The sequence below is a fragment of the Meleagris gallopavo genome, chromosome 3, assembly GCF_905368555.1.
Source record: "Meleagris gallopavo chromosome 3, MGAL_WU_HG_1.1, whole genome shotgun sequence".
Taxonomy (NCBI): Eukaryota; Metazoa; Chordata; class Aves; order Galliformes; family Phasianidae; genus Meleagris; species Meleagris gallopavo.
In genome coordinates this window covers 81,473,476-81,492,433 of record NC_139406.1, presented here as the reverse complement: position 1 = coordinate 81,492,433, position 18,958 = coordinate 81,473,476, and the positions used below count along the sequence as shown (strand labels likewise).

The following is an 18,958-nucleotide window of genomic DNA, read 5'->3' as shown; positions in this document are numbered from 1 at the left end:
TTGTTCATACATATTCTGCTTCAAGAAGAGCAGAAAGTTCACACTTACGAGTTTTGCCAGGAGCTGAGACACTGACTCCCTCGCCATCAGCATAAATTGGAGTAATTGTAACTTTGTATTCCGTATCAGGCAGCAGAGGCTGAAGCAGAAGGGTGCTCTGTCTCCCAGGCACCATTATCTGGATAGTCAGGATACCAGAAACAAGGTTAATGATTAGGGCCAAAACGTTTTTATATCATACGTGAACTGTGATTCCATTAGTACTTGTCACTAACATTTTAATCTCAGAGAGATTCAGAAGCTTGAATGGCAGCTATCTGGCACATGAGGACCAGTAAAAAATAAATAAAATAAATAAATAAAGAGAATATGATCTGGTATTTCCTGTACCAAACCTGTTCTTTGAAGTGGTATGATTGGAAGCAACTGTCCCAAGGTTCAAACTCTTATTTTGAACCCTTACCATCTCAAGCCTACTGTGTGAATATCACCTGAACTAGCAACCTCACATACATGGCAAGAAGCTGACAGACCTACAATAAGCCATGTCAAATCAAGATGAAAAAGCAGAAAGTGAGCCTCCAGGTATTTTGTTATTTTTAAGTGAAATGATGCACCTGAGGATGCTGCATCTAAATTTTCTGAAGCTGATACTCAGAAAAGAAGAAAGTCCTCATCAGGTCCCATGCTCCAGGACACATTTAAACTATTTCCAATTTTGGCAAGAGATACACAGAATGACATTAATCTCGTAATCCCAGGTGCTGAGACTTGTCAAAGAAATACTTAATTTGTTTTCCAAAATTGTAAATTATATTAGGACAGAACTACCTAAAGACACGTGCATGACCTTCTATGTTAAGGACCTCTGTAAATATACTCCAAACCTACAGTCCAAGTTTCTGAAAAGACCCACCAAGATTTTAGGCTTTTAGAAGAGGGGATGCAAGCACTGAAAATCCTCATGTTTCACAACAAGATCTTCCACAGGACAACATGCTTTTTAACTGTTTGAAAAATTCTTGGCTTGAAGGAAGAAAAAAAATGTGATCCTTCCAGCAAACCCAAGAACAAACATGTAATTTAGGGGTTGACTCTTCTGTAGGGAAAAGAATCCTATTACATTTTTTCTCCTTGATTTTCAGCCAATTGCATCAACGATTAAAAAGTTTATTAATATTTTTATGGAGAGGGAGGAGTAATTGGAAACCAGAGCCAAAAAAACTAAGTATCCACCATAGAATTGTCACGCTACAGTATATTTAAGCTCAAATTCCACAAAAATTTTGGGTTCTGTTTAAGAAATGTAGTTAAACATATGAACACTATTTTTTTTTTTCACATCTATATTGCATCTCCCAGGTGCTTGAAACCACAAGACAGAAATCTCTTCAGTTTAAAATATTCTTAATTTTAACTATGATCTTAAGTAATTCTTTATTAAGTAAAGTACTTATGCATGTGATTAATTTCAAAAATGAAACTAAATTGTGACCAAAGATTATACAACTTGAGTATGTACTTAAAATTAAATAATTTGTGGAATTAGTGCCAAGGCACCTACCTAATACTAAGAGGTTTTGAGTCAATTCACCATTCCTTCTGATAGCCAGAATTAAACTACCATTTCTTGCAGTTATAATTTTGTTTTAAAATAATAGTCATTGAATATTAAAACAAAACTATAGGCTTAGGATTTAAAACATACAAACATAAAGCATATCAATAAATAATTTTAAAAAAAACAACAACCTTGTACACATTTAAAAAAAATACAGGAAGGGGACAGACAGTCTTTAAACCTTCTTAGGTTTGATCCTGCATTTGACTGTTTATCTGTCATGAATCAGGTGCCATGAGAATTATAATTCTGAAGTTCTACCTCAAAGCAAAACCAAGTACAAATCATTTCCTGACTGCAACAGGAGTGCTTTGTGAGAAGCTATCGTGCCTTAGAAATTATTAAGCAACCTTTTCAAGTTTATGAAGCCATCCACAAAAAGCAATACAGACCGTTCTTACCGCTTCCTCGGCACGGTCACCTTTGGCTGTGAGATAGGTCACTCTGAACTGCTGAACATTGTAATCTGAAATGTCCCACACCACCCTCAGACTTGAGGTTGTTTCATCATCAATAACAAGATTTCTGACTCCTGTTCGAAAAACTAAAGCCAGAAGTAATTTAATTAGCATTTTATCCATTCTATTTTTAGATTTAAAATTGTGCTAATTATCACTAAGTCTATTCTAAGACAAACCCATTCAGTTCAGTCATACTTGAGTTTAACCACATACATTAACAATGTAATTAAATAATAGCTATTACAACAGGATAACTACTATACTTACATTAATATGTATTATTCCACTTGCTTTATTTATATTATTCAGCTTATGGAGCATTATAATAACCAAATACTAACTGCAGAGAATATTACAAACCAAAAATACCACAGAACTGGTATTCATAAACTTCAGTTATCTAAGCCCCGGTAGACAAAGAACCCTCAAAAATAAACAAAATTCTGAAGATATTCAAGTTCGTATTTATGTTCATGCTTTTAAGAGACAAGAGAGTCAAGTTTTCTAAACTAGACTCAGTTTCAGTAGTCTTATGTAGCATCTCCGGAACCATTCAAATTTCTTACACAGCATAACAGGTTGGCTCCTATCCCACATGTGGCATGTACAGGAAGCTGGAGAAGCATGTGGAGGAGCACAACAGCACGCACCTTTCATCAGTGATGTCGCTCGCATGGAGTCTACACCTCAACAAGACCTTCCATGACAGTGTGCTGACCACAAAAACCACGAGGATTTGGTGTTACCACCCTTCAGTACTCTCTGATAGTACTGCCCCTAGATCTGGGTGTGCTAGGTTGCAGAAAGCCTCAGTTCTTTGCCTTCAGCATTTAAACTGTTTACATTAATTACATTTACCTGCTATGGTGGGCTTAGGAGTTGTGGTAGTGGTAGTAGTAGTAGTAGTTACAGTGGTAGGCATTGCTGTAGTTCCCGCAACTGGAAAACAATACTCAGCTCACAAACAATTCAACAAGATAAGCCACATTATTAATCTTGTATTTCTAACTATGACAACAAAAAGGTGTGTTCTGACCTACAAATACCCCACGCACTTCAGGCATTTCAGAGACTTACAAGGGAACTATTTATTTTATTTATTTTAGGCACATGGATGTGCAGGAATAGTCCTTAGGTCTAGAGGTATGACATGATTATAAATTGTACAGTTAAACAAGGATATCTATAGTCTTCCACATTTCTGACTTAGCTGACAATAGTGGCCTCCACTTCGATGGTTTGTTAGAGTTGTCACATTTACTGAACTGAGCACTCTGTAAAGGTGTTTACTGTTGTCCAAATAAAAACTGAGTGTATGCTCAGTAACAATAGGCAATGCCAGCATTGTTAGGATGGGCAATGACGTCTTAACAGAGGACTGAAGATTAAGCTTGCAATTAATAAGAATCGATTATATTTTTGAATCTACACATGAAAAATAAAGTACATAAATACTTTACATAAGTAAATAAAGTACACCAAGTCACTATCCATCAAAGGAGAATCTACACATGAATTTAAGAAATATTTTTTCCTTTACTTCCTACTTTAAAGAGTATCCTGAGCTGTACTTCAATGGAAATTTACCGATACTTTAGAAATAAGAAAATCAAACATCATCCCCCATAAAAACTCTGTTTGTAAGCCAGAAAAAAATTTACTGAGTAGATACTTCTTCCATAACCTTCAAAGAGCCTCCTTTTGCAAAAAAAAAAAAAAAAAAAAAATCCATATCTTTATAGTAAACCTACAAAATTCTCATTTCTTAGAGAAAAACAAAGCCATCAGCTAAGTTCAAGATGTTTTTCATATCTCCCAGTACCTGATATAGAGAGAAAGGACACTTTTATTTTTTTAATCCATGTGACTGAGTAATGCAAATTTCCACAAATGGTACACTGCTCCAGAAATAGACTTAAAATATAAATACATTTTCAGTTCCTTGCAGAGGACAGAAACACATGAAAATCTTCAGGGCAGTGATTTTATCTCATATTATTCTAGCAGGTTCATCAAGTGCAGAAGATGAATCCAGGCTTTCTGGCCTAAATCAGAATTCTACTTATAGAAGCTCAACGTTAAGAATACTTTACTAAATTGCAGTGGGTTTAAACATATGGCTAAGTGAGTCCTAAATATATGACTGACACTGAATCAAAGACTTCAGCAATCTAAATGAAATTGCTGGCTACCGTTTTGGTTACAACTATAATTTACACTGTATATAAGTTTTATCTTTTTTACTTCCATATTAATTTCAGAGGATACCCATGTAAAATTTCAACTTATTTCAACTTATTTAAACCAGGAGTGAACACCTCTCCAGTGAGTATAAATTACGTAAATAAGAAAGAATATGGCATACCATAAATACCAAGCATTTTCAACAAAATTCCTGTTAAGTATTAACATTAAAATATTTATCGCCTCCCCTCAATTTAATATATGTCTTAATGAAAAACTGTGTTCTAAGACTAAATTTGAAATGTAGGATGGAAGAATAAATTTCCAGATCCTATGGTTATTTATACCACTGCTCAGAAACAGAGCCAAACCATCACTTTGATTCAATGCCATCTACCATATAATATTAAATAAGAGAAAAATATTGTTGGCAAGGTCCTGGTGTAAAACCAACACATTCTTCATTATTAAAGCAACCCAAAAATAGACTGTATTTTAAGTATTAGGTTTATACATTAAATTTAAATAATTTAAATGTCTCTAAAAATGATATTCAAGAGTTTGTCTTACATGTAGCTCCAAGAACAGCAACAACTTCACTTTCAGTCTCATCATCAAAAACTGCCAGCAAAGAAACTTCATATTCTGTGTTGGGCAACAAACCCTCAATAACATAACTGTCTGCATCTCCATTTAAGACAACCTAAGTAGCAAAGCAAGATTAAAGAAAATCACTCGATTAATTTACACAAAGTCACTGAAGTCAAAGAAGGAAAATAAATTCTGCTTTAAAACAACATAAATCCACACTCAGGTATGCCCAAATAATTTATTGCCTATGTCAAAATAAAAAGTATTACAAAGTAAGACTGGAAAAAAAACAGTGTTAAGAAAATTTAAAATGTTTATTGATTTGTGGCTGGCTTGATTACCTTAACATGCAATCTTACTCTTTCACATACAGTTGATGAACTGCTAGAGCTCAACATATGTATTTCATTTGAAAAACTTTAAAATTCAAAACATTCCTCATGGAAAGCAATATAACAGTGTAAGTTAGCTTTCATCCACATTTCTACCATTCAATCACTGTCATGACAAGCATGCTTAGTATTTCTGTAGCTTTACAAAATGCTGTTTCTGTATTAGTCTTATAATCTGAGTTATGACTCCATGCATTTGAATGCTACGTGAAGAATACAGGTAAATGCATTCTGTAACTAGCTGCAATAAATGTAAAAGGTCTTTACTAATTCCACCAAGCCCTATTTGCCATAGATCACTACAGTCTGCCACAGAGCGACAGCACATCAGCTCATTCTGGGGTAACCACTTGTAAGAATGAATGTGGTTACCTCTGACAGTTTAAGCAGAGGCTTTTCACTGTTTTCACTAGGTCTGCTTTGTAATGATTGAGCAGGGTGAGGGACTGCTCATACAACCAGTATCACTGACGGATTTAATGTGAGTACATGAGATGCTGATCTGTTGCAGAAAATTGGTGGCAAACTGGTGGAAGGTGTAATTTTTCCATCTAACAAAGCTGGATCCAGAAAGAATGTCCATAGCCAAAGAAATCAAGCAGACTGCATGCTGTTACAGAAAGAAATTTGCAGCTGACTTGGAGATTTATGTTAAGAAGTTGGCTATATGTCATGGCATTTTAAAAAGTAATTTTCCTTATTTCTATCTATGACAGCAACAGAAGATTCACATGTGCTATGTTAACTGTAAGAAGGCGGCTTTTCCTCATGACTTCGTGTTTCATAGATTTTTATTGGAAGGGGTCAACAGATGGGTAGGAACTGGAGCTAAAGGAACTGTGAAGCAGAATAGGAGGAGACTGTGCAATAATTCCAGTGAAATTTGTTGACTTGTTTGGGGGAATAATCACTAGCTTATGCAGATAAATACTATCATAAAACAACCTTTCTTGGACAAGTTTTTATAGGTGGCCATTATATAAGTGAAATTGAAATAAGACACTGGAAACCAAACAATGTAGAAATGCTGCATAACATCTACTACAGCTAGCAGAAATACTAAACCACACTACATTCTATCCACGACCCCAGAATTCCTAGGTTGGCAAATAGGCACAGTTCAGGAAAAAATATATATATATCTTGGGAAGAGGGACTCATTAACTAATAATAGACTTTCTGAAAACAAAATTAGTTGGGCTCATGTCTTCTACAACTATCAGATAATGAATTGAGCAGCCCATACTGTGCATTCTAGCATCTATTTTCCTGGGAAAAATTCAGAAATCAGCTTCAGTGAGTCTAGCTGTATTCTAAATAGGTATAAGTAATGTCTTTCATTCTAATTCTCCAGATCTTCCAGTAATATGTGTCATCATAAAAATCCTACACATAGCAACTATCTTACACATAACTTTGGCAAACTTTCTGCAGCATAGCTTCTAGCACTCTCCACTCCCTGCTAATTCAGCCCACAGAGATGAACACACAAAAAAAGAACACAAAGAGCTGAACTTTCAAGTGGAGAGGACAAATAACAGAAGCAAAAATAGTAACAAATACAGGAATAGTTCCTGATACATTTCCTACTTTAACCTACAAATAAAAGGTTACTTTTAAATAATGTATTCCAGTTTGTTTGTGCTAACATCCCACTATACTCTCCTCATACATCAGCAGTGTGGGTGAAGTAAGTTGAGGTGTGTGTAATTCTCAACACCATTCCATGACCCCACTCAGCTAATTGGCAAGTTGGGTCTTGGGAGAAAGGGAGGGAGTGCATGTTTTTTCTCTGCATGACTGATCACTTAGCTGGGAAAGAAGCTTAAAAAGGCAGGCAACAGCCTGGAGGTATTGTGCTATCCTAGGCACGACCCCATTAGAAAGGTCATGCAAGGAGAACAAGAAAGCAGCTTGAGTATTTTTAATATTTTAACACAGAAAAACTACTGAGGCCTCCAGCAGTTCTTAATTAATACACTGAACAAGTGAAATCATACAAGTTCAACTGTTTTCTGATTAGTAATTCTCACACTCAAAGGACACCACAGACACCACTAATCTCACCCTTCCAATAAAATCACAAGGTTTAAAGGGTTTCACTGACAACTACTCTTTGGAGCTTAACAGAAACATATCAGTTCAGTATTGTGCAAACAAACCAATACTGCAGGAGGACGCAAGGGAATGTGCCTTCTCTCTCACCTGCCAGTTCTTTCTTTATCCCGCTCCTTCCTGTAATTTCTTTCAACAGTTTGCAGGACTACCTCTTGCTGGGTCAAATAATGGACCTCAACTCAATCTATGGCAAATGACACTTAACCTAAGTGTCCTAGTGGATGAAAAGAATGATGCATGAAATCTAGGCACAGGTCATCTTTTTCCAGCATGCTTTCTACCTCAATCAACTGTTTTCAGACCTAGCCTCTCTTCACAGAGTTTATGCCAACAGAGCAGGGTGTTTGAGACGTTTTAAAAGATGGAAGAGCATGAAAGAAGCAAATACTATGAGGGAACAGATAATAAAAGAGACAAAATCAGTCAGAATACAAACAACAGAGATTTTGGTAAGGGAGATAAACTGCCTGTTGCAAAATACTTGGAAAAGGATAATAAAACAAAAAACAGTCTAATAGGAGGAAAAATAATTTAATACTTTAGACTATTGAAAATGGCACTATTGTGAAGACGCACAAGGGCCCATAGCAAAAAATACAACATAAACAGATAAACCTTTCAAACCTTTTGTAACTAAGGCTTGGTGGTCAATTGTAATGTGACCATCTTATTAGACAAACGTGGATCCTGTATGATCATATCACAGCTCTAGCTGAGTTACCACTATCTTCTGGCAAAATGAAGAATAAAAACCTCTAAAAACTGAAATAGCATCAAAAAGCAAAGCTAATTCTATGGAAGTGGCACAATATAGGCTATTATTCACAAAAGACATATTCTCACTTCATCTTCAAAAATAAAGTGGAATATTGCTTTGATTATAGTTTTGAATGCTTTGTAGCAGGACAGATCCTTTTCCAAATCAATTGGTCAGGCTTAATCAGCAAAAGTTGATGCAAAGGACCTCAGAATCAAGTTTCTTGTCCTGTTTCATATCCTCAAAGAGTCAAGGCAACTCACCTCTTCAGATTCCCCTCCATCCAAAGGAATCCATGCCAATCTGTAAAAAGCAATATCCGAGGAGGTGGGTTTCCAGCTGACCCTAAAACTATCTGTTGATGCTTCATCAACTTCCAAATGTTGGGGAGCTGGAACTTTTCCTGAAAAATATTAGGCAAAAGAAAAGTGAAAGTAAATTATTCTCTGAAACTTACATAGCAACATCAAGAATGCACCATTTCACTTGTAGTTTTTTACAAAGATTAAAACTTTGAAAATAGATGACAAATGCATAGCAGATTCCTTGCACACTTGTACACTTGGGGAAGTTTTTTTTGTAATTAGAGTGGGAAATACACATAATATATGTTCTTTATCTTCTCCAGCTGTAAAGCTTCCCAATCCTTTCTCCACTGGAGTAGCTCCATCAATCCTAACTCCTTTCTTTTGCCCAGACCTCTGTTTGCCATGCTCCTTTTTTTTATCTCCACCTCAAACTACACTCCTAGTCTCTGTCCTTTCCACACACTGTCTGTCACACCATTTCCATTTGTTATTTGCATGTAGGTACCAGCTTCTTTTTCTGTATATGTATGGGCTCCTTTCTCTTCCACCTCACGTTTCTCTTTCCTCCCTCAAAGTCATTCTCCTATTCTTATGCTGGAAAACATTAGTAAGTGCCATCAGCCACTTGTTTAATTCACAATTTGCAGAAAACTGTTACAGAAACCACAACTGTACTAAAAAGACTACAGGAGTTTTACAGTTCTTACATTTCTTTCTACTGGTGTTGGAGTTTTTCTCTGCATGTAAAAGTTTCTACTCTTAATTGCAGAGATAATTCGATGGCTAACTATACTGTTCAGAATTCATCACACTGCAGCCAGATAGCCAAATGTCATCACACTGAATGATACTTCAGAAAGCTGGGAGACAACTGCCTTATTACCTAATTGCAATGAAATATACTTTAAAATGGCTGATTTTGAAAAGACTGAAAAAATAAACCTTATTAACACTAATGCTTCCATGATGTCACATTACTCCCACGACTCAGGATGCAACTGGACCCACAGTAAAGGAGTAACGAAGTTGAATACTCCAGTGAAAATAATGGAAAACATCCCATGTATGTGAATCCACAGTCATAGACACTTGCTCTTACTGGCCATGTTTTCCAGTAAAAGATGAGAGCATCAAAATTGTTCTTGCCTTCAAAAGTTTGGACATACTTACTTGTGGTAAAGCTGCCAGTAAGTGGTTCAGATTGTCCTTCATCATACAGGGAGAAAATAGCAACAGTATATTCAGTAAGGGCTGTCAGACTTTTTAAAGTATGTGTTGAAACAGGACCGACTTCCACCTAGAAGAATATGCAATACATGCTGATCACACATTAGGAATAGCTTTGCTTAGCACCACAGGAGAAATGCAACCAATGTAGAACAAACAAAAGAACTGCCACCTGCTCTTTAAACAAACACAAAGGAATAGCTGAAAGTTAAGTAAAAGCCTACTGAACATTTTCACATTATAAATTATATTACCACAAATCTAATATATTCAAAACAATTATCACAGAACCATAGGATATCCAGAGGTGAAAGGGACCCACAAGCATCATAAGACCAGATAAGCCCTGGAAGAAAACATGATTACATACTGACACACAAGAATTTTTTTAAGGTTTAAGTTATACACTACCACTTATTTCGTAATGGAGTTGGCCTGTCTTAATAATCAGAACCATTTACTGTGATCTTTAAAAAACTTTTTCTGCATTCTTTTGGATTTCTCTATTAATATAATTCCATCCCTCACTTCCATTTCTTCAATGAATGATTCTTGATGTTAAAAGATAATATAAAGCACCTTTAGTAACTAGTGACAACTAACTATTGCATAACTTTTAAAATGCATAAATTTAAGTTAGAAAAATTGTTACCATCATTCTGTCCAAGTCAGATTCTGTTTCTAGGAAGCAAGTTTTGAAAACATAATTACTGCAGTAGATGTTAAGAAAATATATGGAAGCCTTCAGACAGCTTTTTGAATGACCTTATGTTCATGCCATATGACATTGAAAATCTTGTTATCTGGACCAAATCAAGAATAAATGTTTCCTTACTAAATATACAGTCAAGGTCCTGATCCTACAAACCATTATTCATTCATTCACTTTCCTTCCATTAAAATACATCAGCAATGACTACCCTCATATGTAAGAAGCACTGCGTCCCACACAATTCCTTCCAAATGGAATTCAAGACTAGCAAACCCTTAATAGCACTAACTTTCAGAATTCTTCAGCAAAGCATTTGTTACAGCTCACAAAGTAGTTTTTGTTTACAAAGGTTACACATTATAATTACACAAGTCTATGGAGGACTGAAATTGGTTAAGAAGAATGAGGAACTAATAATTTACCTCATTGGTTTCTGTTCCATCTGTTTTAACATACATGATGCGATAGCCCTTCACATTTTTGGAAGCAGGATCCCATGTTAACTTAGCACTATTGTGTCCAACATCAGAAAACTTCAAGTTTGATGGGGGACTTAGAGGTACTTGAAAAGGAAAGATACATGGTTTTAGTTGCGAAACTTTTCCTATCTTTAAACTAAGCCACATTAAAAAAAAAAAAAAAAAAAAAAAGGTAATTTTAATTAAAAGATACATTCTTCTCTTCATCAGTGGAGCAACATGAGTGCTTTAATCAGGTAATATGGTTTAGCTCTTTGCTGAAGTGGAACCATGACAGGTGTATCTTAACTAAAACTGAAAAAGAAATTATGCTCCTGCTCATAATGAATATAATCTACACAATATTTATAAACACATTTATGTTTATATTTGTATATCAGTGTAACTCTACTAGATCTGTACCCCATATGCTGTTGTTTTCCATAAGTGTTCCATCAAAAGTTTTCCTGTCAGGAACCTTCTGACAAAACATTTTCTGAACATAAAAGTCTCTGACATAAAAACAAGTTTGTACAAAAGCATATCTCATTTAGAAGATTTCTAAAGTAGAAACTTTTTTTTTTTTTTTTTTTAATCATCTGCTTACCCTTTCCCCCTTTTTATACCTTCTCTATGTAGAATCTGTGATTCTGTGAAGGCTGTATTTGGATGAAGATGTTTCTTAACAGCAATCTCAGTTAAAATCATATTTATAAACTACGCATTCATTGACTATAATGAGCTGGAAGAAAACAAAGTCAGGCAACAGACTCAGATTGCTTTAATTTTCCCGTCATGCAAAAGGAAGTAATTTGGGTTGTCTCTGCTACTCTGTATTACTCCAACATCTGTTAATTTTATCTGAGTTGTGAAATTTGTCTCTATCCATCCTGCCTTCACACACACACTCCACACCAATCCACACGGACAGATAAATATCATCACTTTGGAAGTGGTTTCCCTCATACAAAAGCACATGGGAGAAAGAAAATATTATATGGGTTTGGTATTTACTGACTTGGAATCTGCAATCAAATGCCTAGCCACCTCAGGAACTGTCAAGTCAACTTGGCTATGAGGAAAGAGAAGATGGGAACAGACCGGAATTATACTGGATGGATTTGCCACACCTTCTGGCATTCAATATATTCCTCTGAGTCAAGTGAAGGGAATATCATGTGCTGAATTTTGTTTCTATTTCCTGTCAATCATGGAATTCACTTCATTTCACCAGCCTGGACGTACCACAAAATGCTTTAGTTTCAGCTCTTTGTTTTTGGAACACAATTGCCTGACAACATTGCTCACAACCAGACATGCAGTCCTGCCACCAGAATAATGTGATGTTTACAGTGACAGCTGGATAAATTCTGACCCCTGAAAAAACTCCACTTCAGAATAAGAATATGTTTGCCACAAAGAAAGGCTTCACTTCAGTCACTGAGATGACACAGTGAGTAGAATTATATTTTTAATAGATACAGACTATCTGATATTAAATGTAATGCTGCTGCAAATTAGCCAGATCATTCTATAGGCAGATATATATGATCCAGGAAGAAAATACTAGGTAGCCTGTTCTTTAGTTGGAAGACAGTAATAATCCCAGTAATTAAAAAAAAATTGCTAAAGTCTGAATAAAGATAGAGAAGACACTATCACTTGACACTGACCATTTGTGAGAGGTGAGCTCATAAAGAGATTTCATTTCACACAGACTGACAAATGCCTGAACAATCAAAGCCTGTTAGAAGATTATTTGAATAGCTGCATACAGAAGATTAGAATGAATCTCATTTCTTGTTAAAGTGCTAAAGACAAGTTGTCTTCACTGAGTCACATTAAAAATAAATGAAGGTTGCAGGGTACCACGTTTTTATTCTGGTCTGGGTAACAGCAATGATGATGGTCTGACTAACATATGTTACTAGCTCCTGTGATCATTGAGGTCATGAATTCTCAGCTCTTGCCAATGTATCTGGAATTTATATGTGATCATCCTTCCAATATGTTAGCCAGGTTTAGAGCTGAGCAGCCTCCAAGATCATGAGACATGAAGTGAATTCAGACTGGCACAGTCACAAACTACACAAACTACTGTTCAGGATAAATGAAAAACAGATATTGGGCAGATATTAATCAAAACCAGGAACAAATAAATTTAAAAAAAGGAGAAGGAATGGAAATCAAACAATAGGAGAGAGAAGGACACAGATAGAAAAGTCAAAGACTTGATTCTCTATGCATTAAAAATCTTCCAGCTCTTTTCAAGCCCACAAACATACTCAAGTTGAATTATTTCTCTCTGTGCTTGTCTGTCTTCAACTGTCCTCTCTGTCATAGGTTTATTTTTTTGTTATCGGCCCAAAACGGTTGATACTCTCAGAGATGACTGAGCTCACACAGCACTCCTGGAGCTTCTTGACTGACCCTGCAAGGCCATTGCTCCAGACCTTCTTTATCTTAGCACTCACATGCCTGAACTTCTCTCACCTACTGCATATAAGTCACTTTCACACTGTCCTACTCAAGCCAGGAACACAAAACAAGAAGTAATCACTCCCCTGCTGGGAATAATAAAAGCATCACTCAATGCAGTCCCAGAGATATTCCTGCAGCACAATTGTTTATTTTCAATCCTTTTGTCTTTCAAATGCTGAAGCTATTTAGAGAGCCAACATACAGTGCTGTATACAGTTAGTAAAGGACAGAATTTAGCTGGCAAAAATCTCACTTCTTATTAAAAACACATCATCTATCATGAGTGCACAGGCACTTTCCAATCCCTCATTTACCAGATGTTAGGCAGTGGGGGTTGCACAAAAATCTCTTCTTGCTTCTTTTCCATCTGTACTGTCTACTGCTGAGCCAGAGGAAAGAATTTCTCCATCTGAGCATACTCCCCCCCCAGACACACCTGGTTCTGTGGCTGTAGGAGACTAAACAGTGGTCTCAGTTTAGCTTTACAAGGTAACTTTCATTCACCTTCAGCAAGCTCAGAAAACTATCATTAGTTCCACTGAATGAACAGGGATAGCCATAGTATAGTACCATTACCAACAAGAGAAGAGAATTCACAATTTCGTTCCACTAACTTTTTTTTTCCAGAAACTCACATTCTCTGCTTCTTTAAATCCACAGCATTCACATTAACAAATAAAAGTACAGTTAAGGCCTTATCCTATGGACTATTGAAATCAGATTTTAAAATCAGATGTTTTTTCTAATATGAGCAAAGACTATTCTAAAATTTTATCAACACTGAAGAGATTATAGGTATGCACTACCCACATGTTGTTTCTTGGCCAGTAAGGGGATCACTAGCTTCTTCTCCAAACATGGCATAAACTGTGACCGTATATTCTGTATTTGGCAACAGTCCATCCAGTTCAAGTTCAGTTGACGCTTCTCCGATTTTTATCTAAAAACACCATAAAGAAAAAGAGAAATATTTCTGAAATGGCTCATGATGGTAAAGAATACTATTTTCCACACATTAAGTTAAATTTCATGTGATCAAATGCTTTACTGAGCACTTTCCTGGTGCTGTGCCTTTAGTACTTGGCCTACATTTTAGAATTTTGCAGAATAATCAAAAGAACAAAATAGTTAAAAGCCCAAAACATGAAGGTTAAAGGACTTTAGAGGCAACTAACTTGTCTCATCAGCAATGACACAATAATTCTCTTTAGAACATGCAGCCATTATTGCCCCTTCACTTCCAGCTACACTTTACCTCATTTTCAGTCCTTTAGAAACTAAATTTATTTCCACGCACAAAAAGGCTCAGATTTTCTGTTTGCTATTTAAGGTGTGTATCACTTTCTACCTCTTCAGTGACAGACACAGAAACACAGCTGACTTATTTATTGGAAAAAAGTCTTTCCTCAGGTGTGGCTCCAACCTCCTGATTCAATTAGGTTTCAGGGAGATACTCATTTAGCAGAAAGCACAAGTGTGTGCGTTTTTGGTAGCATGCTGCACTCTTTCCACAAGTTTGCATGCCCTGGAATGCTTTGCAGCATTCTTTCTTGAACAGAGTTTCTATATATAACCATATACATGGAAACTTAAGCATAAAAACTTTTTAAATTCTGCCCCAAAAGTTGCATTGGAGCTATACTAGAAACTATTTTTAGTCTACTGCTTTTAGTATTTTACTCACAGAAGAAGACTGTACTTGTCTCCTAAAGATACCTGATAAAAGTACACTTCTGAGGGAAGGCATTTTTCTTAAATTTAAAAAAGTAACAGTACACAACTAAAAGGAAAGCAATAAATATGGTATTTTCTAGTTCAATTCACTTCCATGAGATCAAAGGATAAACTTCATATTCTTTTGATAGCACACAGGAAATGTCTTGCTCACTCTTTCTTCTTTCTTTCTTTCTTTCTTTCTTTCTTTCTTTCTTTCTTTCTTTCTTCCAAGTGTTTGCTTTATAAGATGATAAAGTATTATGTCATATATCATTTCAAGAGCATCACTTCAATTTAGCTGAAATTGTTGCATTTTTATGACAATGACACACAAAAATAACCAGTTGTACTTGGCCTCTCTTCATAAAGTCTAACACAAAGTACTTACAGCAGTAATGGAAAAATAAAGTATTTGCTCATAAAGTTGAATGTTAAAGACCAAGTACCTATTTTACTCTTTAGAACACTTATTTCTTCAATAGTTATTATTCAGATGAAAGCTCTACACATTACCTCCTTTTCATCTGCAGCCAACCCTTCTGTCAGGGGAGCATACAAGATCATGTAACCTGTGGCACCTGCTACTCCATTCCACTTAGCTCTCATGCTGCTGTGTGACACATCATACAGTTTCAGATCTGATGCCATTGGCAAGGCAACTACAGAAGAAAAGAGACAGACACTTCAGTTGTCTCACCTGGATGACCAGAGAGTTTTCAGTTTACTTTATCACAAAAAACACAAGGGAATTTGGCTATCTCCAAGCACAGAATTGCTGTCTGCGTCCCACAGCTATGAAGAGTTAATTAGTACATAAATGTCTGCAGAATTATAGAAACAAGGAAATTATGACCTAACCAACTCTAATGCCCTCTAAAGGGCAGAGTTAGCCTTTACAAATCACTGCAGCTCTTTGTCTTAGCTGGTTTTGAACATTTCAAGTGGGAGGATTTCTGTTCCTTAAGCACCAAATCATTCTGTTCGGATCTTACGCTCCCTCCTCCCTGATTTGTATTCAGACAATCACTTGCTACTGACGAATGGGCAAGGTTGCTAAAATGAACAAACCCCCAGAGGTGGCTTTTTTACAGCAATAGTTCCCAAGCCAGGGTGTGGGAGAAACAGCCTTGATGTAGGACACCCTGGAGGAAACCCTGAATGAGTAAATTGCACACAGCAAAATATGATGACCACAAGCTGCTATGTGCTTAAATCCTGGAGAGTACTAACTGACTCCCAGGTCTATGTCAGTGGGATCACATAAGACAAACAAAATCATCCATCACAACTCTTGGTGAATGCTAAACTAGTGAGTATGACTAAGCAGGCTGAGTGAAATTCAAACATTATTATGAGATTTATTTGTGGATTTATGACAGTGGTAAAGCAGCACAGCGCTAAACCATGTCCCTGATTATTTCTTTGTATATCTGTAACTTTTTAGGGTAGCCTTTCTCTGACTGTCCTCCTTTTCTTCCCCTCATTGGATAGATACAAGAGAACTTCATCTGCTTCTTTGGAACATAAACACTGAAAATAGTCCCTGAAATGAATTAAAGGGTTTGACAGGTAAAGAAGACAATTGGTAATTGATATTACTCCTTTCCACTAGAAACTCAAAGAGTCTACAAGGAATTGCATGTTAAGGTTCCAGAAAAATCTACCTTGCATTTTTCTGAGAAATCTGGTATGCAAACACGTATTCAGCAAATAATTCTCATTACAATTCTAATAGTTCAATCTCCTTGTGTAAAGAAAAATTGTAGCCTGTCTGTTTTACATCTTCTGAGAGGTGTACACCTATTAGATTATGTTCAACAAGCTCTAACAGAGAGCATATTTTCCTGCACACAACATACACCAGTGTCATCCTTTTTTCTGCATTGTGGCTGTTCACACAGTTTGTTGGTAAACTTGGACAAAGGTTCAGCTCAGGCATTTCTTTAGGTTTCCACTTTCAGGTTACCTACCTTCACTACCAAACTTTTCAGACTACCTGCTGTTGATACTTAGACTCTTAAAGTCTACCTCCACCTCATATTCTATATTTCTACATTTCATTATAAGAAGAAACTACCCACAAACATTTTCTAATTTACTTCAGTTTCATTCCTTAGATGTCTACTCAGATCTCTGATATGCTATAGAAAGAAAATAATAAAGCATTCTGAAGGTGCTTTCCAGCACATTGTCTAATTCCTGTTCAGATTGCTACAGTCATACAAACAGCAACTACCACCTGTATTACTGCTTATTTTGATTGTACGTATCTCCAAGAGAGGTATTCTCTTTATAACTCATGGTCTTAACAGGAACTCCTAGATACTCTAATAATACAAACAGCATTATAATCGTAATATTATAATATAAATAGTCATTAAAATAATAATTAACAGTGACTGGAAATTAAACAAGGGGTGTTTTCTGCTGGAATTTTCAGCTAAAGTACTCAGAATCTGAAATATAAACAATTAGAGAATGACAATTTGCATCTTAGACAGTTTCTAGGTTATCCTCATAAAGCTCTGGAGATAAACTAAACCACAGGTATAGTGAAAAACAACTGGAATAAATTAGAACAGATAAGAATATATTTGTAACAAATTAAAATGTGATTGCATTTCATATTTATTTCTAGCTAGAAATGTCTCTTAAGTCACTTTTAAATATTAAGTAGTAGCATTATGCATATTTTGTGCGGCTATATACATTTCACACACCTATGACTCATTTTTATTCTTCTCTATAGCAAGTGGGCTAGTCTTCATATGAGTAGCCAATTTTAACCTGTCAGTTTCTCACACAAAGGCAAGAAGGCAAACCATAATTTTGGTAGTTCTCTATCAGGATAGAGAAAAAAAAACAAACATTTAAACTGCGTGATTTCTATCATCTGAAATGATTAATACTTGCACATGTCAAACTACTACTTCTAACCCACTATCAAAATGGTTCTTGATGCTACATGACCTTGGGGCATGATCTGATCAGATCTCAAAGTCAGCAGGGCTGGGCTCAGTCAGAACTTGACTAAGTGACTTCAAAGAAATACCAGGTGCAATAGGAAATGACCCTGTTAGCTCAGTAAATGTCTCTGCTTCGATAAATTAAACAATTCCTAACACTGTATTATGGGGTAAAATACAGCTGGAGATAAAATTCTGATTGAGACAAAAATGCAAATCTCAGATAATTTTATGTGATCCATTTTTATGTTACTTTCAAAATGGCAAGATTAGATTTTACAGGGAATCAAAGAATTATTGAGGATGGAAGATATCCCTTGAGACCATTTAGTATAGTTTCTCTGTTCTCTCAGGCTCAGCTACAGCACATTGCTGACGACCACATCCAGTTGGGTTTTAAATATCTTCACAGATGTAGACACCACAGTCTCTGGACAACTTCATCCAGCATTTGACATGACAGTAAAGCAGTGCTTTCTTTTGTTCTTTTGTTTCTTTCAATGTTTTTTTAATTTGTGCCCATTGACTCTTGTCCTGTCAGTGGGCACCACTGAGAAAAGTCTGGCTTTTTCTTCTTCATTCCTTTCCAACAGGGATTTTTACACATTCCTAGGATTTCCCCTGAGTCTTCTAATATCCAGGCTGAACAGCCATGGCTGGCTGAGCCTCTCATCTTATGGAAGATGCTTCAATCACTTCATCCCCTTTGCGGTCATTTGCTAGACTTACTTCAGTAACTCCCCATCTCTCATTTACTGGAGAGTCCAGCACTGGACATAGCATTCCACATGTGGCCTCACCAGTACTGAGCTGAGGGGAAGGATCGCTAGCTGGCAAAGCTCTGCCTAGCACAGCCTGGAGGCACTTCTGTAAGGGTGCATTGCTGGCTCATGCCTCATTTGTTGTTGACAAAGACAATCAGGTCCTTCTCTACCAAGCTACTGGTGCCTGGGTTTATGCATGCCC

General features: G+C 36.2%; 1 protein-coding gene across 7 annotated transcripts in view; it reads right to left on the bottom strand.

Moving 5' to 3' along the window:
- COL14A1 (collagen type XIV alpha 1 chain) overlaps window positions 1-18,958 on the bottom strand; it is a 116,901-nt gene that overhangs the window by 60,506 nt on the left and 37,437 nt on the right. For 5 of the 7 annotated variants that reach the window (XM_010709269.4, XM_010709271.4, XM_010709274.4 and 2 more), the window contains exons 12-20: window positions 15,540-15,685; window positions 14,121-14,250; window positions 10,794-10,933; window positions 9,603-9,729; window positions 8,388-8,527; window positions 4,837-4,969; window positions 2,941-3,021; window positions 2,014-2,165; window positions 49-178 (exon numbers count right to left, since the gene is read on the bottom strand). In XM_010709269.4, the coding sequence (XP_010707571.1) occupies window positions 49-178; window positions 2,014-2,165; window positions 2,941-3,021; window positions 4,837-4,969; window positions 8,388-8,527; window positions 9,603-9,729; window positions 10,794-10,933; window positions 14,121-14,250; window positions 15,540-15,685 (1,179 nt within the window). The remainder of the gene's footprint in view (window positions 1-48; window positions 179-2,013; window positions 2,166-2,940; window positions 3,022-4,836; window positions 4,970-8,387; window positions 8,528-9,602; window positions 9,730-10,793; window positions 10,934-14,120; window positions 14,251-15,539; window positions 15,686-18,958) is intronic. The other 2 variants (XM_010709270.4, XM_010709272.4) reach the window with 1 other exon arrangement.